At 44.3% G+C, this 27,064-nt stretch overlaps 1 protein-coding gene across 5 annotated transcripts in view; it reads left to right on the forward strand.

Moving 5' to 3' along the window:
- Nucleotides 1-25,098, forward strand: part of CAMSAP2 (calmodulin regulated spectrin associated protein family member 2) — a 98,014-nt gene extending 72,916 nt beyond the window's left edge. For all 5 annotated transcript variants that reach the window (XM_012538915.3, XM_004285407.3, XM_033415916.2 and 2 more), the window contains 13 exons: nucleotides 279-420; nucleotides 713-852; nucleotides 5,594-5,687; nucleotides 7,736-7,820; nucleotides 10,652-10,734; nucleotides 11,002-11,071; nucleotides 11,387-13,559; nucleotides 16,204-16,340; nucleotides 16,759-16,979; nucleotides 18,949-19,021; nucleotides 19,772-19,887; nucleotides 21,433-21,551; nucleotides 22,185-25,098. In XM_012538915.3, the coding sequence (XP_012394369.1) occupies nucleotides 279-420; nucleotides 713-852; nucleotides 5,594-5,687; nucleotides 7,736-7,820; nucleotides 10,652-10,734; nucleotides 11,002-11,071; nucleotides 11,387-13,559; nucleotides 16,204-16,340; nucleotides 16,759-16,979; nucleotides 18,949-19,021; nucleotides 19,772-19,887; nucleotides 21,433-21,551; nucleotides 22,185-22,490 (3,759 nt within the window). In that variant the 3' untranslated portion in view covers nucleotides 22,491-25,098. The remainder of the gene's footprint in view (nucleotides 1-278; nucleotides 421-712; nucleotides 853-5,593; nucleotides 5,688-7,735; nucleotides 7,821-10,651; nucleotides 10,735-11,001; nucleotides 11,072-11,386; nucleotides 13,560-16,203; nucleotides 16,341-16,758; nucleotides 16,980-18,948; nucleotides 19,022-19,771; nucleotides 19,888-21,432; nucleotides 21,552-22,184) is intronic.
- The last annotated feature ends 1,966 nt before the right edge of the window (nucleotides 25,099-27,064 follow it).

Below are 27,064 nucleotides of genomic sequence, written 5' to 3' on the forward strand. Positions count from 1 at the left end.
CATTTTGTGATGCTTTCACGTGTAAATTAGGCTAAGTGAATTTCACGTAAATGAGCGCTGTAATGTTACGTTAAGTACTTGGCTTCAGAACCAAAGTGCTGTTGGTAAAGTGAGGTCTAGGTAATGTTTAGAAAAGAAGGATGTTGGTGAGTAGTTCTCATTTCTCTTGACTTATATTTTATTACTGATACATTGGAATCTACAATACTGTCTTTTTCCTGTATGTTGCTTAGTACTTACTCATTTTCACCTCTTTTTTTTTTTTTTTTTAAATGTAGGCTCGTTACAGGAAAGAGCAGACATTGCTTAAGCAACTGCCTTGCATTCCGTTGGTAGAAAATTTGTTGAAAGACGGCTCGGATGGCTGTGCGTTAGCTGCCCTTATTCATTTTTACTGTCCTGGTGTCGTCAGATTAGAAGGTAAGTGTTCCACTGAAATGTCTCGAAACTGCGGATAGATGGTAAGAAATATTTAAGACAGTAAATTTAATAAGTAATGACGGCTTCTTTTAAGAAGAACATTTATGTATAATTCTAGGAAGTGGTTGAGCGAAGGAGTGCTTGGTCTCTAAGCCTCTGTGTAGTGATCACTGCCGTTACATGTGTGGGTCAGACAGATTCTACGTAGTTGTGTATCTGTATTAAGGTATGAACAAAATGAACATGAAATGTACATTATCAGAATTAACCCTGGCTCTTTTCCTGTTTGAAGATATTTGCTTGAAAGAGACCATGTCATTGGCTGATAGCCTCTATAATCTGCAGCTGATTCAAGAATTTTGCCAAGAATATTTGAACCAGTGTTGCCATTTCGCCCTGGAAGACATGCTGTACGCCGCTTCCTCCATAAAGGTATTTCAACCATCCTCTTCCCCTTTGTTTGTTCAAGTTTGCTGAAAAAACATGTAACCAGGTACATAAACAGTATAGCTGCTTTAAGCTTACGAAATTAACTGTAATTTCAGGCAAAAGAACTCTTGAAAAAATCGTTTTTGTTTGATTTTTCTGCTGATTTTATTTTATTTCTTATTTCTTAAAAACCTACACTGTTAGCTACAGGTTTCTTTTGTAGTGCAAAGCTAAACTTAATGTCATAGTACAGAATTAAACCATTGTTCTGATGTTGTTAGTAGAACAGCGGACGAGCCAGTAAGCGTTTCTGGGTCCTGGAGGGCTGCTGCCGCTTGTGGGGAGCGTGCAGGAGGTGTGGCCGCTCGGGACACTCAGCAGGACTGTGGACTCTGTCTGGGAAGAAGGGGCCCTCAGGTCCCAGAACTTGAGGCAAAGCCTTGGGAAAGGAAGAGGGAAGGAAATATTACAGTTACCTGGAAATGAACCTTTTAGGAAGTCATCGCATTTACTAGCCATACACTTGTCCCTTGCTTCAGGACATCACATGACCTCTTAGCTTCGGGGCCGTTGCTTAGTGCCTTTCTTTCAAGAAATGTTTATTGAGCACCTCATAGTGTTCTAGGTGGTTGGGATAACTCAGCAGACAACACAAAGACACATCCCACACACACCCCCCCACCCCCGTCCTTTCAGGGCGTTCTTTCTAGTGGTGAAGACAGACGCGTGTCTGACGCGTGTCTAAGGCGTGATGGCTTCTGAGCTACAGGTTCCAGAACTTCATGGTGGGAACGCTGCCCTTCTTGTTACCGGCAGCTGCAGCTGCAGAATTCCTTCAGGGCTCTCGTACACCTGCCTGAAGTTAACACTTCTGTTTAAAGGCTTTAGGGGTAAATGATCTTACAATCGATTTGTTTGACGTCCGAGAGGGACAGCTTTATGTCAGTCCTAAATGTACCTGCGATGCCCACCTTCATAGAAGCTGCCAAAGGACCCCTCCCAGCGCAATGCTAGTGCCTCGTGATGCTTTAAATTCTTGTTCTCCGGTCTCTCTCTTTTTCCTGTACCCGTTTCTCGGTTACCGCGAGGCAGATTGACGGAGCCAGGGGCAACGGCGTTTCCAGAATAAGCCACTGCCCCTGTTGACCAGAATAGCGCTCACTCCCCACTGTCCAGCACATCACAAGAAAAACCTGGACTGATTTTGAATGTTTACACTTTGCCGTTTTTACCAAAATGGAAGTTAGGAGATATTTTCATATTTATCTTAATACTTTTTCTGGCGCTTCCTATTAAAAATTTCAAATACTTTTACTGAGATCTCAAAGAAAAAAAATGACCTCGTTAAATACATTGAATTGTAAGGTTACATTTGCTTAAGTTGTATACCTTGGACTTCCAATAGATAACACATATCCCTGATGTTTAGATCAACTTAGTCTGGGCGTGATCCGGATACAAAGACATTTTCTTCAGTCGGGCACTTTAAAACTAGATACTTATCTGCAGAGAAGGCTTTGGTCACTTTCTATGTTCTCTGCTAAATTATCAGAACCACAGTTTTGACCTCAAATGAGTATTTTAAGGCTCTAAGCCCGCAAGAGGTTGCTCGGTCCATGGTGCTGGCCGCCTTGTCATTTGTTGACTTGAGTAACAGCTGTTTGTGGGGAGTAGGGAGTGAGCCCTCTTTTCCCCTCGTGGCGGACTTGTAAACCGGTGTGCTCTTTTTAGAGGGCAGATGGGCGTTGTCTAACCACATTCAAAGTGCACAGAAGGACGTATAAGGATTGTTCGTGGTGGTGAGGAGTTGGCAGCAGTTCACCTTGGGAGGGCCACACTTGAAACGTCTTGTAAAGCAGCTGTTTGAAGGAGGCAGGGGTATCTTACGGATGCGGAAAGCTCGCTAGGAGTTACTAAGGGAAGCGTGCGGGGAGCACGCCTTATGTGCGGCATGATGCAATTTACATATGTTTTAAAAATCCTTTTTCTGTTTGTATGCACATCTGCACACATACAGAGGCGTGGGAAGAGGTCTGTAGAGAGATAAACACGGAACTGTTAACAGTGGTTTCTTCTGACTGCAGTATTAGGATTTGAGGGAGAGGAGTTAAAGCATACTTTTACTTTTTATTCTATGTTCCGTATGTTTGTATTCTTTGATATCATTTACAGTGTTTAAGAACGTTAATGTACAGCTGCATGACTGTCTTAACTGAAAGAAGGAAAGAAGAGCTCTTAAATGAAATTAATCTGGTACCATTCCAGGAACACAGTGACAGATTTATTGCTGTTTAATCATCGTAAATTCAGAAAGACATTCTCTTCATAAACTAGTTACTGGGAAAATTATTTCTTGCTATGCTGACATCTAGTGGCCAGACACATTACAATTATGTTATTAGGACAGTTATCTTACCAAGGTGCTTAAAATAAATTTTTTCCATAATTGACATATAACATCGTATAAGTTTAAGGTGTACAGCGTGTTGATTTGATTCACTTATATACAGCAGAATGATGATCACCATAGTATCAGTCAGCACCCGCATCACGTCACATAATTACCATTTTTGTTGTGAACATTTAAGATCTACTCTTTCAGCAATATATACAATGTATATAATACAGTTATCATTAACTATAATTATTTGATCCCCAGAACGTATTCATTTTATAATTGGGAGTTTGCACCCTTGACCAGTACTCCCGCATTTCCCCTACCCCAGTCCCTGGGAACCACCACTCTGTTCTCTGTTTCTGTGGGTCTGGCTTTTTCAGATTTCCCGTACAAGTGATGCCGTACAGTGTCTGTGTTTATTTCACTTCACACAGTGCCCTCGAGATCCGTCTGTGTGGTTGCAAATGGCAGACCTCCCTTGTTTCTCGTGGCTGCACGTACACCACATCTTCATCCATTCATCTGCTGGTGGACACTCGGGTCGTTTCCATGTCTTGGCTGCAGTGAACATGGAAGTGCAGATATCTCTTCCAAGAGATCTGTTTTCATTTTCTTTGCTTATGTACCCAGATAGGATTGCTGGATCATATGGTGGTTCTATTTTTAATTTTTTGAAGAGCCTGCATGCCTTTTACCATAGTGGCTGCACCATTTTACATCCCCACCAACAATGCACAAGGGTTCCCTTTTCTCCACACCCTCATCAGCGCTTCTTATCGCTTATCTTTTTGACGATGGCCATTCTGACAGGTGTGAGCTGGTATCTCCTTGTGGTTTTGATTTGCGTTTCCCTGATGATTAGTGATGTTGAGCTCCAGGGTCCTTAAGATAGTAATTAATTTCCTATCAACAGACAATTACGGGGTACTTAAACAGTGTTTTTCCAAAAGATATACATAGCTTTCAGTGAACTGTACTAGAAGAGCTGGAACCTAGCACCAGTGCTTTAGATATAATTTTATACTTTGGTTTTAGAAAGTATACTATGAGATAAGTATAAAGAAAAACTATAAATCACAGTCATCGTACTACCCAGAGATATTGCGTATCAACATTTCGATGCTTTGCCAGTGACTGGCCTTTCTTATAATATGCTTATTCATTCATTTCTATGTTCATTCAATACATATTTATTGGACATCTATTATGTACCAGGCACTGTCTTAAACACTGAAGATGTAGTGGTGAGCACAGCTTTGTCCTTTTGACCATATAGTCTGATGCGTAAGATGAGGAACCCTGGAGACTATGGTATTAGATGAAGCTGGGGAAACTGAAAAGGGACCCCATCAGGTACCCGCTTGTAAACTATAGTCAGTCTCCCAAGGGCAAGGGTGAGCGGGGGAAGGGGCGTTGCATTTTGAAAAATTTGGCTTCATAAGCCGAAGAAGAAATGACCGTGTGCTGACCAAGAGGCGGAAACAGTTTGAGTGAGGGTAGTGACGATGCAGGTGGAGAGAAGTGGGTGGATTCCAGGGCTGTTGAGGCGCAGAACCTGCAGGCCTCGGCGGTGAATCGGGTATGAGGGGAGAAAGAGGCCGGTGTCGCGGTGACTCCCAGGTTTGCTTTGTGCGCCGGGAAGGTGGCTGCCATTCAGGGAAATAAGGGTGGGATCTGATCAGACTTGTGGGGAAGACGACTGGCACAGTGAGAGAAACAGAAAGTGCATGTGCAAGTGCAGTTGTGCCTTTGGGGGCCGTTCGATAGCTGGTGGCTGTGGGCGGCAGTTTTCAGACATCAGGGGTATCGAATGCTGCTGAGGGCTTGGGGGCAACGAAGACGAAAAAAATCTGTTTCATTTAGTGACACAGACATTGGTGACCTGAGCAAATGCTGGCTCAGAGCGAGGGCGCCTGAGTGCCAGACTGGAGTGGATTAGGGAGAGGAGGGCTGAGAGCAGGTTGTGGGAGAAGCCGGTGTTACAGAAGTCCGAAGCGATGAGCAGGCCACGTGGGCGCATGCCGGAGGGTGAAGGATCGCGTGCCGGTTTCGGCTGCGTTCAGTGGCAGAGGTTTGAGCACGTGTAAAACCAAGCAGGAAGGACTCAGCTGAGGAGAAGAATAAACACACAGGAGAAAGGAGTATAACTGAGAATGGAAAGCTTCTGAGAAGGTAACCCACAGCACAGCCTTAGGGATTATAAGCTTTATCATTTCTTTAAAAAAAAATCACAGATTTTGATGGGTGGATGCTATTTCGAGCTGTGTTTCAATAGGTAACTCCCTGTCATTGCTTTCTGGTCGGGCGTTACCTGCTTTCTCTCCTAACTTCTTGCCTCTCGCACAGAGCAACTACCTGGTGTTCATGGCGGAGCTCTTCTGGTGGTTTGAGGTCGTGAAGCCCTCCTTCGTCCAGCCCCGCGATGCTCGTCCGCAAGGAGGTGATCAATGTTCCCGTAAACAAGCAGGATGGAGCGTTCAGATAGCCTCACCTGGTTATTCTTTTACAGGGAAGCCTGTTGCTGTGTCCTAGGCTAGCCTTGATAAATTCTCTCTCAACGTTTAAAGCCACTAAATTCTCCGTGACAGACATGGTGTAGGGGAGGCAAAGGGGGTGGCGAGAATAGCCCTGCGTTCCACGGCTTATGCTGTGGAACTTGTAGCTTTAACTGTTTCCCACTTTCCTCTCTTTGCATCTTTTACCCCCATCCCTAGCTTTTTGTTCCCTGCCAGAGTCTGAGTTTTTAACATTGTTGCCCAGAAGCCACTCAAATTATGGCTTGGCTTTAAACTGTAATTTGAGCTTGCCCTTAAACCATATAGGGGCTTGTTATATTTATTCTTAACCCTAGTAGGTTTTGTGATTGTTACGGTACCACGATCTATTGATTGCTCATAATAAGGACACTGGTAAGAAATAAAGGGGTAAGTTACTGTAAAGATCTCTGGAAATGAAGAAAAAAAAATCTCTCTGTATTTTCTCTAAAGCAGAACAAATTTTCCATCAGCTTCCATTATAAGACCAGAGTTTAATTTCTGTAGGGGAAAATCAATTCCACATGATAAGTGTGGGCCCACTAGAGAACTTGCCCCCGTCATAACTCTGGGTTCTTCCTGCTGCCAGCGGTCTGCCCAGCACGAAGTGGGATTACTGTGCCTCCCAGCTAGCTAGCTGCTTTCCTTGGTGCCCCATTTTTGTATTTTCCCTTATTTCTCCCCATCCCCACCCCTTCCCTCAAAAAATATTAAAGAAGAGCAAGAGATCAAGAAGGAGGGAAAACTGCGTACTCAGGCGGCAGTGGGTAAGGGACGTGGGAGGGCGATACCAGTCTGGTGAGTAGAAGGAGCTGCCTTCAGTCGGCTGGCCCACTGCATCCCATGCCAAATTCTGTAAAACATGCAGGAAATGAGTGTTTATTTAACCTGTTGTGCTTCCGAGCTGCTTAGGGCAGAGCTGTCGTGTAACAAGGCAGACCTAGAGAGCAGCTGAGGCCCTTCCCGAAGGCCATTGCGTAAAGCCAGGTGTCTTCAGTAGTTACCCCAAACGATACTGTACAGCTTTTCACCATTAGCATGGAGTTTTCATGTACGTCGCTTTGTGTGATCTCATCTGTGAAGCCCACTATTCAATATATTCAACAGCTGTTACATTAGGCCTCCAAAGCAAAAAATAAATGAGCGTTATTTACAAAAATGTAAACTATACCAGTGGTTTTAATTACTAACCAATGAAATTCTGTCTCTAATTGATTACCAAAATACCAACTATTTCATAGATGTAAAAGTGACCATGTGTAACTGAAGTTCTGTGAAAGCTTTTAGCAAAATTAGACACTCGTTTATTTTTGTTTTAAATACGTTTATTTATCTTATATTAAGCCTTTTTTTTTCCCAATTAGCCTTAATCAAGTGGATTTTTTTAAATTCATTTATTTATTTTTGGCTGCGTTGGGTCTTTGTTGCTGCGCGTGGGCTTTCTCTAGTTGTGGCGAGCGGGGGCTACTCTTTTTTGCGGTGCGCGGGCTTCTTATTGCGGCGGCTTCTCTTGCTTCAGAGCACAGGCTCTAGGGCGCGTGGGCTTCAGTAGTTGTGGCACGTGGGCTCAGTAGTTGTGGCTTGCGGGCTCTAGAGCACAGGCTCAGTAGTTGTGGTGCACGGGCTTAGTTGCTCCTTGGTGTGTGGGATCTTCCCAGACCAGGGCTGAAACCTGTGTCCCCTGCATTGGCAGGCGGATTCTTAACCGCTGTACCACCAGGGAAGCCCCAGTCAAGTGGATTTTTTAAGCCAGAACACTTCCAAGAACAGTTTAAAGAAAATCTGTCCTTTTGAAAATTATTTAAGGAGAAAATTAAATATGCTAAGATTTCTCTATAAGTAATAAGGAAAATTGTGGTTAAACTTAAACATTTATTTGTGGCTCATAATTCCTGAAGCAGTGTTGGAAACATGCTAACTATGTAATTCTGAGGGTTTTTTTCCTTTCCTGTAGCTGAACCTGTGGACGATCTGCCCTCAGATCCTGTCTTAACTGCTGCCCAGAGAAACGCCTTGGACAGCTCTGACTTCACCCCAAGGTAGAGTCCAGAACATCGATTCCATTCACTCAGGAAATCAAAATCTTATTACATTAGAGTTTTTAAAGTTTCAGTTGGACTTTGAACTAAGTACGTTTCAATTAACTTACCCTATTAAAGCCTGTTTTAACATCACCGTAATTGAAATTTTACACTGAAATGAATGTTTCATAAATAGGCTTTTACGAATCGCACTGAAAGGTGGGAAGGTCCAAGTAATCGGCCTAAAACTAAACTTTTGCTGCATAACTTGTTTATAATTGAGATTATATGACGCTTAAACGACAGGTAGCTCTTAGGCCAGGGGGAGATTTTTTAATTTTCCATTTTTTAATAATTTTTTAATCTTTGAGGCAGTTTTCCCTACTGTTTTGTTTCCTGGTTACTGTAGCTATTCATAGAGCACAGTGGAATATTTATTGTCCTGTTGAATCTTTATCTCATGCTTTAGTTCTTAGTATCAGGAACTGAACTGGAAACAAAGTAAACATTTAATAGCCGGGTAATCCTGACTTCTGACCCAAGTATGTGATAGAGACATTAATTTGTTTAAAACTGTCTTTCAGCAGATCCTATAAGCACTTTTAATGCGTATTTACTAGAACCTAAAATGTGTATTGACTTTGGGCTCCCTAACTTACCTGATTTTTATTTTAAGTTTAAAACGGATGTATTTTGGGATTTTTTTTTTTTTTTTAAGAAATTCAAGCAGATCTATTAAAAATACATTTTAAAAATTATGAGTAAGAAATTGAATCTTTCTGCATGAAATATGAACTTGTACTGAAGTTGTCACCCCCTCCTCACATCTAAGAAGTTTCTCTCTCCACTGTGTGCTAATGAGCACGGACAGAACCCTTACATTACTCTTACTGCCTTCGGTAGGGCTTCTTAGCGCTGTGAACTTCTCATCTCGCTAAGTATTTCCTTCAGATTAAGAAGGCATTTTCCTTCCCTTACCCTCTGATTGACTCCTATAAATTTTCTTACTTCCACTAAGTTTTCTATTTCGTAACCACCCCTGAGATTTACCACAAAGGGGTTAGGTTAGAGTGTGGCTGATCCAGGAGCGTCTCTGTTTTATCCCGTCGGAAACTTCTTTGTCCACGCTACTTCCTCAGTGCTTTCCTGGGTCGGTTGGATAGTGGCATTTCCTTCCCTGAAAATTTAGAAAACACTCAGTATTCTGGGTCGTAACTCTGGTACTGTTAAATCTTTAAAACCTCTGAAACTTTCCAGTTAAAGACTAGGTTATTCCATGATTATTATTTCTAGGAACTTGAGTGGACGACCTTCCACCTTTCTGACACTGGGAAATGCCTTAAGATTCTCTGGAAGACTCATTCCTTCTCTGTCTCTCAGATATCTGAGTGGCTACCTTTTTCCTTTCTCCCAGCAGAATAACTTCCTATAACCAGATGGATGTCTGAATCCTTTTCCTTGAAGAGTCATTGTGTAATCCTTTCATTTCTATGAGTTTCCATATGGTCCATTTGTAGTTCTCCCATTGTAGAACTTTTGGGGAAGGATTCAAGGATTTCTGCTCTTCCTGGGAATAATGCAGCCACATTTACAAATGTTATCGCACCTGAATGGTGACCTTACGAGGAAAAAAAGCCAAAGGAAGAAGACAGCAAAGCCAGACATTGGTAGCAGCTACTGCACACGCTTGGCTACTAACCTGTACGGGAATCACCCCACATCAAAATCCTCTGTGCAGGCGTGAAGTAAGGCAACTGTAGGAAGGTACCATGGTTTAGCCATTTCTTGGGGAAGAAGAAAAGAGTGAACCTATTTTAATAACTGAACTTGCATCTCTTCAGGATTATGCTCCTGTTGTAGATGTAGGAAGGGTAGAGGTTGCGGAAAGGCTACTGGAGTGGGGATGAGAGAGACGGACGAGACAGGGAGCAGCGTGGGGTCCTCTCCCCGGGTTTCCCAGGAAACGACCCAGGACGCCAGTGAGAGGAAACTGATGTGCGGGGCAGGGGCGGGGGCTGTGGGAGCTAAGGGACAGCGAAGGTGTGCACGTGCTCCGGGCGTTGTTGCTTCTGGAAAGCTCATGAATTAAGCTTTCATTAAACAATAAGAACGCAGCATTGTGGCTTACCTTTGTATCCTTTAGCTGCTTGTCCACCTTCGCAGTTTGCATTAGCCGAGAGGTAGTGTGGTCGCAGAGAGCTGCAGAGGTCACGGCGTCCTGCTCCCAGCTTAGGCTCAGTCCATTGGGGTCGGGATGCTTAGTTTCACCTGCTCCAAGGTAGGCCGTGGTGGACTGAAAACGCAGAAAAAGAAAAACTAAATTGTGGCCAAATGTCAGAAACTGAGAAGTAGACTGTGTGATCCGCTGCATTAACTGGAACAGGGTGGAGTTAAATCAAAAGAAATGTAAGTGTTAAAGACGTGCAGACTGCCCGCGAGCAGGGGGTGCCAGGCTCTTTCACAGGGATTCATCATTCCTGTACTTTTAGAGATTGAGATTCGACCAGAATACTGCAAGTTGACGACTTTACTTTCTTTAATTCTCAGTCTTTCTATTTGTAAAATGAAAATAATGTGCCGTATCTTGTCTCATAAGGACATTGAGCTGTACATGAAAGTAGTGTTTCAAGCTCTTGGGCTAAAAGACATAAAATACATAGAGATACATATAATCACCGCCATTCTTTGGTTTAAACACTATATTATGTTTCCTTATTATTTTTTTTTTCACTTAGGATGGAGAGTCGGAAGTGACAGTGTTGTTTCCGACCTCAGCTGTTGTATCTAAAATTTATATGCAAGAGCTGGACACTTTATGACATTTGATTGACGTGTATTTTACGTTGCAGTGGGGAAGGAGCTGCGCTTACACACTCTCGTCCTCATTTGCCTTCTAGACACTCACGTCCCCAAGCTCATCCTTCAGCCTCAGGTAATGTATTTGAAAAAGCCTAGGAAAATGCCATTTAAGTGGTTAACTAGCAAATGATTGAGAATAAATGTAAATAAAAGTATCCAGTTCTTTTTTCTAAAAAGTGTTACATATGACACACTAAAAGGGCTGCTTCTCTATGCTTGCTTTTAACAAAACGATCTTTATTTCTCCACATGTACTTACCTTACGTGAAATCTGTTAAATTATTGTAAGTTAAATTTTTTTTACATGATTTCAATGACTTTTACTTTTATGCATTTGAAGGAGGAATAAGAAGGTCTTCATCTATGTCCTATGTTGACGGCTTCATAGGGACATGGCCCAAGGAGAAAAGGTACACAGAGACTTATTTTTAGTGTACTCACGTTCTCAAGAACTGCTCATCCCCCGCCCCCACCCCCTTGTTAGCCAGATTGCAATTTAATTAGTACCTGCATTTGAAAAGGGCAACGTGGGCCGATGATAGAGTGACCAAAGGGGCCAAATGTGACGGGTGGCCCGACAGCCTTACCCTCGCCTTGAGCACAATGTGATTATGAGAAATGGGAAAGAAAGGAAGCATAATTTCAAATAACTGTTGCTGTTCAGTGATATCAGATTGTTTCCTTTCTGGGATTATTTAAAGATTTTCTCTTTAATTTTTTTTTAGATCATCAGTGCATGGCGTTTCATTTGATATTTCTTTTGATAAAGAAAATAGTATACAGAGATCCGCTCCAAACCAAGGAATCACTCGTTCTATTAGTAATGAAGGACTTACTCTGAACAACAGTCGTGTATCCAAGAACATTAGGAAAAATCTGTCCTTCAAGCCAGTAAATGGGGAGGAGGGAGCAGGAAGCATTGAAGAAGAACTTCAGGTGGGCTCTCACGGCCACCTGACGGCCTACGTGCCCCTAAACACAAACGAAGTAGGTTCTAAGCAGAGCATGGCTCACAGGCTTCCGAATGGAGCTCTGCAGAGCAGGGTGCTCCTCGATGAGTTCGGCAGTCAGGTCGGGACCCCCAGCATCGAGGAGGCGTTACAGATAATCCACGACACCGAGCAGCCTGCCCACACCCCGCGGCCGGACCAGCTTGCCAACGGCTTCTTCCTCCACAGCCAGGACGTGGGCGTCCTGAACTGCAGCGTCCCGCGCAGCCAGTCCAGTCCCGAGAGCATGGCGGACACGAAAGGCGCCTCGAGCCCCGTCACTGACAACACGGAGGTGGACACGGGGATCCACGTCCCTTCAGAGGACATTCCGGAAACTATGGATGAAGACTCTTCCCTGAGAGACTACACCGTGAGTCTGGACTCTGACGTGGACGACACATCCAAATTCCTCCAGGACTACAACCCCAGAGAGGCCTTGAGCCCCTGTCCCAGCACCGTCAGCACCAAGTCCCAGCCCGGTAGCAGCGCCTCCTCCAGTTCCGGCGTGAAGATGACCAGCTTTGCCGAACAGAAATTCAGGAAGCTGAATCACACCGACGGAAAAAGCAGCGGCAGCAGTTCTCAGAAGACCACGCCGGAGGGCTCGGAGCTCAACATCCCTCACGTGGTGGCCTGGGCACAGACCCCAGAGGACACGGGCCTTCCGCACGGCCGGGACACCACGCAGCTGCTGGCCTCCGAGGTGGTGCATCTCAGGATGAAGCTGGAGGAGAAACGGCGGGCCATCGAGGCCCAGAAGAAGAAGATGGAGGCCGCGTTCACCAAGCAGAGGCAGAAGATGGGGCGAACGGCCTTTCTCACCGTGGTGAAAAGGAAAGGGGACGGCCCCTCCCTGCCCCGGGAGGAGGCGGCTGGCGCGGAAGACGGGAAAGTGTACGCGGAGCGGCCGCCGGAGAAGGAGCCACAGAAGGCGAACGGGCCGAGGAGCGGGTCCCCGGCGGACCCCAAGGAGGGCACGGAGAGCCCCGTGGGCAGGTGGCCGCCGTCCCCGAGCGCGCCCGGCGACCCCGAGGGGCCGTGGAGCCCGGCCGGCCCCGCGGAGGAGCCGCCGCAGGACGGCGAGCTGCTGGAGCACACGCGCTCCATCGAGAGGCTCAACGCCTCCCTGCTCGTCCTGCAGCGGGAGATGCAGCGCCTGGCGCTGCAGCAGGAGCTGCTGATGCACATGCGCGAGCAGCAGGCCTGGGTCATCTCCCCACCCCCGCCCTCTCCACACCGGCCGGCCCGCGCAGGGAAGCCCCACCGGCCGCCGGCCGAAGCCCCCCGCCCTGCCCACCCGTCTCCGCAGCCCAATGCCAGGAAGAGCGCCTCCTTCTCCGTCAAAACTCAGAGAACTCCCAGGCCAAATGAATTGAAACTCACGCCCTTGCACCGAACGCTGACGCCCCCTCGCTCTGTGGACAGCCTCCCTCGGCTCAGGAGGTTCTCCCCGAGTCAGGTCCCCATTCAGACCAGGTCCTTCGTGTGCTTGGGGGGCGGCGGAGAGCCGGAAGCGAAGGAGTCCGGACGCAAGGAGGGAGCGGAGGACGAGGAGGGGGAGGAGGAGGGGGAGGGGTCCACGGGCCCTCGGGAGCAGCACGGGCACATCCCGGAGGACGAGGAGGCGCAGGCTCCGCCCCCTGCGGCTCCCGAGGGCCTGGCGCGGCCCGCCACGGAGACCGCGTGGCCCACCCGGAGCGAGGACCGCGTGAGTCAGCCTGCAGAGCCTCCTTGCAGACCTGCCTTCCCACCTGCTGCTCCTAAAAGTGCTAATCTGATTGAAGTCTCCCTCTCAGATTTGAAAGCCCCTGAAAAGGCTGATGTATCTGTTGAAAAATATGACGGAGAAAGTGATAAAGAAGCAGTTGATGACGACCAGAAAGTATGCTGTGGATTCTTCTTCAAGGTAAAGCTGACCCGCGTGGCCCAGGCCTCTCTGCTGGTGGGTGTTTTCAGTTGGCGCGCTTGCTGCTTTGGCAGCCGCCCTTCTCGTTACAGGTCTGCCATTAATCCTAAAATGTATTCTGGCCCACCCCTTGCAGACTGCAGTTCTGTTCGGGCACATTGGTTTCTAGAACAGTCCTCCTTTCATCACATCGTGGTACATGTTTAGACGTGCTGTTTTTGTCCCTCTGACTCTCTCGCTTTCACCAAAGCCTTTTGAAAACCAAGTGATTCACACTCTTCCAAAAGATGTTCAGTGGCCACTTTGTAAAAAGCTCATAACTTGGCATTGCATGTAAGTCTGTTTTCTTAATACTGACCATCTTCCCTTGTATGTATTGTTTTTTAAAAAATCTTTTGAAAACTGACCAGACAGACTCGTGCAAGGTGAAACAGTTGTCATTGAAATAGCTTCTCTAGAAGCATTGGCGAAGGTGTAGCATATGACCCCTAATCTCAGGATCGGTGTTGGATGTGACATGTGTTTAAACAATACTACAGCCAACTAACACAAATACTGAGCAGTATCACCTCGTGATGGTAAGATCTTGAAATTTATCATAGATATTAGAACCAGAAAAGCCTAATATTATTTAAAAATGTTTCTCCTGTCATCCCTTTTTTCATCTTTACATTTTTCCAAATTCCCTATAGGGAATAATACAGGGTGCTTTATAATCAGAAACATGTATATGTGTGCTACTCATGTTTCTCTTTTTAGTTAAGGGACTAAAGTAAATAGTTTGTGATCCTGAATAGCTCCACAATTGGGAATATAGATAGAAAGACAGCACTCAGTGGCAACAGTTTATAATTTCGGGTTTTAAATGAAACGTACAGCAGTCCTATCGGGGTCAAAACCCGCGAATACTGAAGTGGTTACAATTGCTAGTTTTACTTAGGATCATTAAATATTGGAACCTGGTAACTTACTTTGAAGTTGGTCATAGAGAGATGGCCCTCTCGGCCCTTTTTAATGTTTAGAAATTTGAATGTGAGTTGTGTTTTGTCTCTTAACCGTGTAGAACTACTATTTTTTTTTAATAGGCTGCTACTGTAGACAGTAATAGATGTGTTTAATTTTAGAGACCTTGCTACCTCTGCTCCTGCAGAGAAAGGAGAACAGAGGGGCATCCTTGGGTGTAAAACGTACAGTCCATCTCTACCCTCGTTTCCTCACTTCAGTTTTCACTGCCCAGTACTCCCCCCTCGGACCATGGTCATAGCTCATTCACGGGGCTCCCTGCCTCTGTCATGGTCCCATTCGTCACACTGCCACTTGGTAGCATAACTCGACAGAGTCTCTTAGAGTTGCCTGTTGGATAAATTTAAACCCCTCAGCATGTATTCAGGGGCCTTTCACAGACTGATCCAAGCCTGTTGGTCCACCCTCTCCCCCCATAACTCTGTTTGGGATGTTTTGTAAGACTAACTTCAGGCCTCATCTGTTTGCTGCAGCCTGTCATGATTCCTTGGGTAGATGTGAATATGTTCTCCTCCTTGTATCCTAAACATCCTCATGGTAATGCTGCTGACCCAGAATTTCCAACTACCTTGTGATTTGCTTCTGTTACGATTTCTCTTAGACTGTGAACTCCTAGAGACACTGCATCTCCTTATCCCCAGAGCATAGTAAAGTGCCTGGCAAATTGCAGTGTGTGTAGTTTGTTTGACACAGACGTGTGAATGTTTGGACTGACTGTTTGAATGGTATCTTCTGACTTTCTCCATTCAGAGTTCATCTCTCTCTGGGTTTCTGTGCAAAGCACCTTGTTTGTACCTCTTCCCCGTGGGATCTAGAAGCTCCTTAACCTAAGGTGCCCTATCTTTTTCATATTTTAGTATCTGTAATGTCTGACACTATGTTGTGAATGTATTAGACACGCAGGAAACACTTGTTGAATTAATAAGCAAGGCATCGTTACGACAGGGAACCACTTCTACAGCTGGTTACTTTCCTGACTTCTGAGCTCCCTGAGCATTTAGGTAGAAGCTGGGGCAGGCTCAGGACACCTACAGGTCATGAACTAGCTCTGGGGTTAGGGGTATAAGTATGCTCGTCTTCTCTTCAAAGGAAAAACCTGTGGTATAGTTCAGAACCCAGCAAGCAAACTGTCAGGACCTCAACTTTTTAAAAAAAATCATGCAGCAATAGCTTCATTTATGTAATACAGCTTTGGGTAGCTAATTTTTTTGATGCTTTTACTTGAGTTTTCTATATTAAGCATGTATTTAAATACAATTTAAATGCAGTTTTAAAAATTGTGGGGAAACTCTCCACTCTATCAGTTATTTATCAGGGCCCAAAAAAACTTTGTCTTTTTTTTCCCTTTTTATGTTGTTCTTTGCTAACTTCCTAAGTTTTGAAAACGTGTAATCAAAGAAGTTTGTGTCCTCCGTTACTTGATAAAAGTATTACCACTTTAATTCATTTCTCCCCTCATAATTTTGGAACATGTGCATCTATGGTGCGGTTGGAGAGAGCTTCACTAGACAGTTTGGATTTTCAGTTATTAAGAGTGACCCCTCCATGTGGCCACAAGCATTGAACATGAGGATATTGGTGCCTCAGATGTTTCCTCTTTCTCAATGACATTCACTCTTAGGATGATCAAAAAGCAGAAAATGATATGGCAATGAAACGGGCAGCTTTGTTGGAGAAACGATTAAGAAGGGAGAAAGAGACCCAGCTGCGGAAGCAACAGCTGGAAGCTGAGATGGAGCACAAGAAAGAGGAGACCAGGTGGGGGCCGCTGCGCGGGGTCCATGGGAGGTGGTGTCCCCCTGACTCTTGTTAACGGTGTTTAGGGACCTTTGCAGAATATAGAGACGACGCTGATTTGGGGTGCTTTTTAGAAGTTATTTTCCCTAAGTGTTACTTGGTTGCATATTTTTATCCTGAGTGTGAGGCATCTTAAAGTTCTCCAGAAACATTAATTGAAAGTAATTTTCCTGGGTTTTACACACACACACACACACACACACACACACACACGCATTTTTTAAGTACTTACTTATTAATGGTATATTTAAGTGACCTAAATGATCTCAAGTACATTTTAATTGAACCAGTTTCCCAGGGGCTGAATCATTCTTCCTTCTCACGTAAGCGCACACCTGACAGTGTTGTGCACAAAGAAATGTACCCGCTTGTTTCCTAGGCGTAAAACCGAGGAAGAACGTCAGAAGAAGGAAGATGAGCGAGCCCGCCGGGAGTTCATCCGGCAGGAGTACCTGAGGCGCAAGCAGCTGAAGCTCATGGAAGACATGGACACGGTCATCAAACCTCGGCCTCAGGGAGCAAAGCAGAAAAAGCAGCGGCCGAAGTCTATCCACAGAGACCACATTGAATCCCCCAAAACACCCATAAAAGGTCCTCCAGGTAACACGTGCATTGTGAGGAGTCTGTTCATAGCCACAGCAGCCCGGGCAGTCACGCTGGTAGGGGGTGCTCGGGGCTGAACTGCACACTCCCTGTGTGCAGAACCAGAACGAGCAGAGGATGCTTCCGGTGACTTGAGTGTATTATGTGTGCATGCATATGGCCAACAGAGCAAACGCAGGGGCTGAACATCCAGCTTAAACACTAACCTGGCAGGGAGCTCGCCCTCAGACGTCAGCTCCCTGGATCATTAACTGCCCTTTCTGTACTGGTAAATTGAAGGATAAGCATTGTGTGCCAGGAATGTGTACAGAACATGTCAGTATAACCAGGCACATAAGATCAGGAGTTCATGAGTCCCTCCTTTAAGATATAAATGGTCAAAAATCCAAATTTATAATTTCTGGAGTTGAGATAATATTTTTTTCTAAATTCAACATGCATACTCTTATTTTTTTAATGTTTACTTTATTAAAACTAAATGCCATGGAAAATTTTAGAGAATTCCTAGAGTAATTCTAAAACTGAAGGAAAATAACATAACATTGACTGTTTAAAGAGACCTCTAATGCTCACAGACATAGAAAACAAACTTATGGTTACCAAAGGGGAAAAGGGGCGGGGTGGGTGAGATAAATTAGGAGTTTGGGATTAACAGGTACACACTACTATATATAAAATAGAGAACCAACAAGGACCTACTGTACAGCACAGGGAACTATATTCAGTATCTTGTAATAGACTTATAATGGAAAAGAATCTGAAAAAGAATGTGTATATATATATATTATATATAAGTGAATCACTTTGCTATACACCAGAAACTAACACAACATTGTAAATTAACTATACTTCAATTCAAAAAATAAAGAGAACTCTACCTTTTCTAGTCAGTGAAAATTTTTGATACCCAGTATTGGCTGAAATTAATAAATTAATTTTCTACCTGGTAATTAGATACTCCTAAATATATTTTATTCTTCTTGTTAATTTCTTTGTTAATTTTTCTTATTGTTAGCTTTTTCTTTATAATCACTGTATCATATCTCATATTACCACGTTGCTTCTGGAATAAATCCTAACAGCAATTAATTTTGTCATTATTTCTTTTTTTTTCCTTCCAGCCTTATTGAGATATAATTAGCATACAGCACTGTATAAGTTTAAGATGTACAGTATAATGATCTGACTTACATACATCATGAAATGATGACCACAGTAAATTTACTGAACATCCATCATCTCATCTCGTATAGATACAACATTAAAGGAAAAGAAAAACATGTTTGTTCCTTGTGATGAGAACTCCTAGGATTTACTCTTAGCAGTTTTCGTGTCATATATCACACAGCAGTGTTAGATAAATTATAAACCGTAGTCGTCTTGCTGTACATCACATCCCCAGGACTGTTTGTCTTATAACTGGAAGTTGTACCTTTCCACCACCTTCTTCCAGTTCCCCCTCCTTCCCCCCACCTCTGGTAACCACAAATCTGATCTCTTTATCTATGAGTTGGTTTGTTTGTTGAAGTATAATTGACCTACAACACTGTGTTAGTTCCTGTTACACAACATAGTGATTCATTTGATGTTTCCATACGTTTCAAAATGATCACCAGGGTTAGTCTAGTTACCACCTGTCACTGTACAAAGATGTTACACAGTTATTGACTATGTTCCCCACCCTGTACATTTCATCCCCGTGACTCCTTTATCTTCCAACTGGAAGTTTGTACCTCTTAATTCCTCACTTATTTCATTATTTCTCAAAAGTAGTTCCTTGCTCATTTTGAATAAATTGTGCGTACATGCATGCAAGCGTATTATGCATCTAAAAAGGAAAAGAAACTGCGTGAGCTCCGTTTTCATATGCTGGTGTTGCCTAATGAGCAGACTCTTTTCCAGTTGTTCCTTTTGAATTTCTAATCTTGTTTTTATTCAGGATCACAAATTTATCGTGTCTTTTCAGTCTCTAGCCTTTCTTTGGCGTCACTGAACACAGGCGACAGCGAGAGTGTGCATTCAGGCAGGAGGACCCCGAGGTAAGTTGCAGCGTAAGCGTTTTCATAGAAAACGTTACTTTGTATTTCCCAGTGAACGGACCATAGTCACAAATGTTTATAAGTGTTGCTCGCTAGGAGAGTTTGGGTTTCTGTTAAAAGAAATTTATATGTAAAGAGGTCTGTTCATCTTTCAGTTTTTTATCTTTCAGAATTTTAGAATTATGACACCAATAAGACATTAACCGTAATTGTACATCAGTCGTTGCCACTACGATTGTGATATAATCATGGTAAAAACAGAAAGTACCTCGTCGGTATAGTGCCGGCCTCTAGTTTTCTTCCCCTTTAGAATAATTCCAAAGTAAGGAATTATTGCTCGTGACTTAGGAGAGATCTCTTTTGTACGCTGTCTCTTTCTTCTCTAGGATATATGTACCTTAGAAGCTACAAATCAATATTTCATTATTTTATACTATAACACCCATATACAGAAAAGAGCGTTTCTAGGGACAGTCATCAGCTCTGAGCTCTGATCTTTGTATTACCACCCTACTGCGTTAATTGCCGATTGTCATGTGGACAAACCATTCATTCTGTCATTCAGCAGACACCTAGGGAGTGCCTGCGGAGTTCTCAGCACTTGGATGTATAGCTGTGAATGAGACGAAGTTATCACCGTCCTCTTGTTTTAAAGCCTCTGGGTTGAGTTTGTTTGGTGCTCACGTATACCCTTCGGAACCCCAAATGTTTTTCTCTATCTGAGGCATTAAAATGTTATTTATTATTTAGATCCGAGTCTGTAGAAGGCTTCTTGTCTCCAAGCCGTTGTGGCAGTAGAAATGGCGAAAAGGACTGGGAGAACGCTTCGACCACTTCTTCTGTGGCTTCTGGAACAGAGTACACAGGTCAGTGCCTGTGCATTTTTAGGGAAACAGTTTAACATGGGACTGAGACTAGCTGCAGGCTGTGCTAAGAAAGGTTCACTGACTTGCCTCTCGGTCTAAACACGGAAGACTGATCCGAAACAGTGAACGCAGGTGGTCACTTTCAGGTAAGTCGGTTTCAGTGATATGGTTTGTCCCAGAAGAATTAAGGTAAGTTTCTAAAAGGTAGTAGCACCACTTAACACCTCGTTCCTCTACTTCTCCCTTAAAAATGCAGGCCGTTTCTGTGTTGTAGTTTGGGTTTGAAGAAGTTTTAGAGAGGGTCCCTCAGCAGTGCATCGGTCCTGAGTACTGGGAACAGCTAGAGTCCACCAAGCCCCTGCTCTAACGCTGGGATTTCAGTATCTGGAACGGTGCGTCTTGAAAAACTGTTGAGAGGCTCTAGAAGACGTGGGAATGCATTGGGTCTAGGAGGGCACCCAGCCTTGCACGTCCCCGTCAGGCCCGCCTCCAGCCTCTGTTTGCAGAGGTGTTATTGAAGGAAAAGCTCATGGAATGGAAAGTAGGTAAGAACCAAAGAAAAGAAGCAGGAGAGGAAATGTGAGCGCCCTGGAGAGGTAGGTGGGAGGACAGGAGAAGTGCGGAGGAGCAGAGACCGCCCGCGTCCCGCCTGCATCCGTGTGGCCCTGGAAGCGGCCCCCAAAGGCCCAGGGAGGCAAAGCTGGCTGACTTGGTGTGAGCTTTCCCTCCCTGTTCTGTGGCTTCTAAGACAGCCCCCTTCAGCAGCGTGTCAGCCTTTAAGGCCAGCTTAATGGCCGTGTTGCAGCACCGCTGGGAGCCCAGAGCTGCAGGCCTGTGGCACGCACCTGACCAGCTCAGACCAGCTCACGGGCTGACTGTTAAAATTCCAGGAATTATGCGGCTGCAGAACAATTGCTGGCCCTGAGTCAGCCATGGTAGGAGTAGTTTACTCTAGAAATAGGTAAAGATCAGGGCTCATGTTTTTTCTTTGCCAAAGAACCAGTTTCTCGGCACACTACCGAGGGCCTTTCGGGGCAGAGCTGAGTTAGTGTGAGGGGGAGGGAGCCTGCCAACACACGGCCCTTCACGAGCGCGAATGTCCCAGCAAAGTGGCAGAAAGGGTTTCTGTGCTTTACAGACACCGTTGTGAAAAAAAAATGCTAAGAAAAAACCCCAGAGGTGGGGAAGAAGAAAAAGATGAAGCTTTTTCTTGTCTTTTAAAAGCTAAAGTTACTTGCGGTCCCATTGTGCGTCAAGCTCACCAATAACCTTACCAAACCCGAGAAAGAGGTGAAACGGGCAGTGTGACGATCACAGCAAGGCCCGCGAAGGCCCCCAGGGGTGTCCCTGCGGATGCAGCAGTGCTCTGACCTGCTCTGACCTGCTCTGACCGCTGCAGGGCAGCCAGAGGCCCTCCGGCACAGAATGTGGTTTTCCATTACAGAGTTGAATCAGTGTAGGGACAGCCGCATCTTTAAACACAGTCGTATTTCTGACGTAGGAATGCTGTTTTTGTTTTATTACTGTTATTAAATTCTGCCACAGGACCAAAGCTCTTCAAAGAACCCAGTGCAAAGTCCAATAAGCACATAATACAAAATGCTTTAGCGCATTGCTGTTTGGCTGGAAAAGTAAATGAAGGTCAGAAGAAAAAGATACTGGAGGTAAGCATGTCTGCATGAAAATTAGACTTGGCAAAATTGTAAAACTGTCGGAGTCTTCTCTTTCAGTTCAGGAGGAAATGCTCTTCAGGGGACTCCTAGAATTTCAACAGCATATGAAAGATCTGTTAACTATGTTCTCATTGTTAGACTGAGTTTACTTTCAAACGGCATTCTGGAAGACCGCAGATTTTATTAAGGACTAGGCATAGATTTAAGATGATAATATAAAATTATATTTTCTTGCCCAGAGTCACTCATTCACGTTTCATAAATGTAGATAACGTGATCTGCCTTTTTTAAAACGAAGCTCTGTTGCGAAGGAGATCGCCAGTGCCTGGTTGTTAGTGGTAGAGACAGTTTGACTGAGACCGAGAGTTAGCAGACCCTGCAGCCCTTTTAAGTCCCTCCGGGATTACAATTCCGGCACAGCCAACAGGACCTCAGCGGTAAGGTCTCTGCACACATCTCAACCCCTTGTGCTGGACGTGGATTGCATGCCTCATTTTGGCTACTAAGAACTTATATTTTAAATTACATGTCATATAAAAAACTGGCCAAGAAATGTAACACAGTTATGTAAATTATATTCAGCAAAATGTTTAAGGGCTTTTATCTTTGTTTCTTATCCTAAAGGAGATGGAGAAGTCAGATGCCAACAACTTCCTAATCTTGTTCCGGGATTCAGGCTGCCAGTTCAGGTCTTTGTATACTTACTGCCCAGAGACTGAAGAGATTAATAAGCTGACTGGGATAGGCCCTAAATCTATCACTAAAAAGATGATCGAGGGCCTTTACAAATATAATTCTGACAGGAAACAGTTCAGCCACATCCCCGCTAAAACTTTATCTGCCAGTGTTGATGCCATTACCATTCACAGCCATTTATGGCAGACCAAGAGACCAGTGACGCCCAAGAAACTTTTGCCCACTAAAGCATAGGAACCGGGAAATACTCGCTTCGGAACATTCATGCTAAATTTGCACTTCATCTTTCCTGCCTATAGAAAACCTTTCTAATTGCCAACAGACTTTTATTAATTGAAACTGGACATCCAGCTCTGTTGTCATGACAACTGGAATGTAGACCGCAGTGTTTGGAGTGCAGGAGGACCCACACGGGTGATAGGCCAGGCGGTGACGCGCTGTCCAGCTCACAGGTGGAGGTTCGCCTGCTCGGTATTCGATACATCGAAGCACTGAGTTCTCATATGGACACTAGTTGAAATACGGCTAAGATTACGAATTGTGTGTTTTGTTTGTTGCTTTTTTTTAAAGAACTTTTTAACGTACATGCCTGTCTTCAGATGGTTTATTTTGCTGTTTTTCTCTGCTGGGGGTTTGTTCCAAGATACCTTTGTATTTTGTTTCACGTGGAGATCATGCGAGTAGGAAATAGGCCTTCAGAGGTAACTTGCGTCTTTTTTAGGATGCCGAGAGAAACACTAGTGTTTAGTTTTACAGCAACCCTCATGTTTTAATGGTGTTAGAGCATTTGCGAGAATTATTCTGCTGAGTATTTACAATTCCATATTTATTATTCACTCAAGTATTAATGTTTCTCTATTAAATAAGAGGAGAAGTTGTGAAGAGCTGCTATAGGTTCACTTAAACCACATGAGCTTAACCAAGAAGATGTTATAAGAAGTTGCTGATTAAATCAGTGCTGTTTTTACACCACTTCTGGCCAACTCAGAATAATTTGGATTGTTCTTTTAACAAAAAGGCTTTCTATCTCTCTGAAAGTATGTCACTTTATAAGCTGGCGGAAGTGAGGGACACTTGGAGAATAGTCTCGGAATCTGAGGATGTAAGACTTCCTGCCATGAGTTCTCAAGAGGTCTTTACATTATATTTATAACTGATATAAAAAATTATATTTAGAATTTTTAAACATGTACAAAGGGCTACGTTTTAATTTTAAAATAGCTTCACATTCTTTTGCTTACGTTGAGTTTTTCTTCTTCTTTATCCTTTTCAAGTGGTTCAGCTTAGATTAAGTACACACTTGAAATCTTCTCTATGTGGTCTTTGTTCCTTTAACAGTGTATACCAGAGGGTTAGTTGGGGAAAAACTTCATTCTCAGGAAAAGACTTGAATGATTCTGTGACCCTGTTATGTTTCAGTGTTGTGACAACCGTGTAAACTTAGAGGGAAAGACAGTATTGTAGCATATATGAGATGTGTAGTCTGTTTTCTTTCACGGGAAGTAGAGACTAAAATTTATACATTTCTCTAATTGAGTGGTTTAGAGAAATAACTAATATCTCATATGATGTATTTACTTATTTTTTAAAAAGAGTAGGAATGAGATGTCCCTGAACTGTACTTTTCTATTATTATAAGGCCTTTAGGCATCAGTGCATCTGGGTTGTCAACATTTTCTCAAATGCTGTCAATATTTTACTGTAATTTATGTCCTTATATTTATGTATATTTGTTAAAACTGTAAAAAAAAAAATTCACAGATTTTTTTCCAGTACCTGTGCAAGATATATGTGTAGCTCAGAACTATTTGTGATCTACTGTTTGCATGTAAGAGACCAGGATATATGTAACTCTTATATTTTAAGTGTAGACATACTGTGTATATAATATATGAAGATTTAAACTGGGGGACTGCACATGTTACCTTTCAGACAACCGTTTCTATCACAATGAGAAGGAAATGATTGTCAAATACATGTTTAGATTGACTGGTTTTAAAAAAAAAACAAGTAAGTGAATCTAATCAAAATGTGGTAAATTATAGAGACAAAAGGAGAATTAATAAGCGTTCTACATTACTAAATTTGTTCTTTTCAATCAATTAAATTTCCTTTATCAAAGCAATCTTCTTGGTGACATTACTTGGCCATTAAATTTTTTTAAATTGGCTGCCAGACAATGGAGGAACTGACTATGTAAAACCGGACAGGACCACCCTTTATTCTCAAATTTGTGTGTGTCCGACAATGTCCACAGTGTCTAAAGGTAGAATGTGAATGTTGCCACAGAAGTTCCTTGCTCTCAGTATGTTTTACTTTCTTCGTGCGGAAAGAATATGGATATATTTAAGTCTGCAGATCTTTTTTAAATTATGTTTTGAAAATTATACACATGAAAATTACGCTATTTCATAAAGTCTGGAGATATCCGTCAACCTTATTGAAACACATTGGTGCTTCTCATCATTGGAGGGTCACGTTATTAGGACAATTACTCAGTTACGTTTGCCAAACAAACCCGTAACGGTTACCAGTGCGGCCTGTCAGATTCTGCCACGTGACACAGCCTTGGAAAGCTTTTCATTCCTCTCGGCTTTTCCCTTTTGCTTTCGAACGACTGTTAACCGTTTTTATTTGGCTGTTTTTAAAGCCGAATTCAGCTTTTTAACTGTGGTTTCATGGGCACTTCGGGCGGTGCAGTGTCTGGTGTGCTTACTGTGCGCCCCGGAGCATCGCTTACAGGTTTTTTTACGATGCTGTGCTGTAAAGGACTGTCCTATTTGCTACTTCCTGGTACCGTGTAGTTTTTCCCCTTTCATTTGAATAAAAGCATGGCACCAAATGACCTTTTCTGTTTCTTGAATAAAATACGGGTTTTGGGGGTAATATTTGAACTTGGGCAAACTCATCATATTGTTTCTCCTATCTCTTCACCTCTGTTTAAATTGAACAGTTGAGATATTCATAAGAGGCCACTAACACTAGATGTTGTTTGAACCCTGACTTAGGCAGTGCTGAAAGTCTGTTGCCTTCCGTGCTCGGCTCAGACGGTCTGTGTGGTGGTGTGTAAGTGTTTGTGCTCGTCCTACACTAATTTTGTCCGTGTTGCTTCACTTTCTTCTGGTGAGTTAGTAATCGTGTCAGAACTAACCCTCTGTACCTTTGGAACTGAACGGCTGCTGGGGCGACCCCCTCACCGCCTACCCTGCCGTCTCTGGCAGCGGTGGGAAGCCAGGTCTTGGCCATTATTCTCTAAGTTTCACTTTGATTTTGCTGATTCTCCTCGTTCAGAGCAGAGCAGTTAAAAAAAAAGAAAGATCTAACAACCGGTTAACAACAACAGAAATCCTTCCCGCATAATTCCACACCTGAAGAAACGTCTGCGGTTGCCAAGCCCGAGTGCGTCCTCCGCCTTTGGTCCTTTGACAGGACACTCGGGCCTCAGCACAGAGTTGCGCTTCCATTTTCAAAACTGAAAGTATTTAACCGTGAGACTCAGACGACACTAGAGAAGCGTGCGCAAACCGTGGTGCCCGGGAGTGCGCCCCCTGGCCTGGCTCATTGGGAGTCCTTAGGGCAGAGGAAGGTAGCCTGGTGGATAGGAACAGGCGCCTTTATTTCGTAACCTGTCCACGCGGAGAGATAACAGCAAAGGGAGCACGGCTGTGAGGCTCTGACCTAGGAATCGGGCGTGAGTTTGAAGCTCTGCCCTCCCTCAGAATTACGGGTGCTTAAAAAGTAGACCTGCGTCTCCTTAAAATGGCAGTTTTGCTTCTCAGAGACACATGAGAAATTAACTGTTTGTGTCATTTGGGGGGTACGTCAGCTGCTCTTCACGTCGGGGCTCTAGAACCTCGTCTCGGTGGCCCGCTCTCTGCACCTCCGGGTTCCCTTCCACGTGCCCCGACAAGAGTGAGTTCCTATTTATGTCGGAAAGAAAGAAGAAAAGGATTTTTTTACTTTCCATTGAAGAGGGTAAAGGCAACTGAGTTAACAAAAACGTATGTTAAGGCCCGCGAAGGGTTTTTGTGGGGTTTTTTTACCATATGAAGCGAAGCCACTGTGGAACCTCAGCTCCTGATGCCTTTTATTCTGCTTCACCCCAGTCTGTGGCTTGAGGTGGTTGAATGCTCGCCCTCCTTCAGGAGCATCTGCTGGGGTGCGAAGACCGCAGGCTGAAGACACGCAGGGGGGCGCGTGTCGCTGACAGTTACGCTCGGCTGCGGTGGTCCGTTCTTCGGGGTGTGCACGTCGATGTGAGAAAGGAAACGCGGCTCTCAGCCCCGACCAAGCAGAAACCGTCCCCTTTCACATCGCCTGAGGACTTAAAGGGTCCTCTGATTGGCTCTCCGTGGAGACGCGAGCATTGACATCTCCATTTTACAGACGAGGGTGCCGAGGCCTTGGAAGGTTAGTGACTCTGTCAGGGACACAAAGCTAAGAAGTGGCGGCGTCCCAGCCGGCGTGTCAGCCTGGGGATTTCAGGTCCCCTCCCCGCCCGGGCCACACGGGGCAGCCTTTCCCGCTGCCGTAGGTGCTGTGGCCTGAAAAGACAACGGAGTCTGACGGTTGCAAAAGGCGGTCACACATTCACCGGCGGTGGGAAACAGCGCTTAGGGTTGAGGTGGGCTTCCCTCTGGTGCCCAGTTCTCTAAACATCAGCAGCTCTAAACAGCAGCAGCAGCTAAAACCAGCCGGGTGTGTTCCCGTGGCCTTGAATACCTGGATTCACAAGGATGGGAAGACGGAGCGATCGCGAGCGTACTGGAGATAAACGAAGCCTGCCAACAGGTTGACTACACGTATTG

The sequence above is a fragment of the Orcinus orca genome, chromosome 1 (assembly GCF_937001465.1).
Source record: "Orcinus orca chromosome 1, mOrcOrc1.1, whole genome shotgun sequence".
NCBI lineage: Eukaryota > Metazoa > Chordata > Mammalia > Artiodactyla > Delphinidae > Orcinus > Orcinus orca.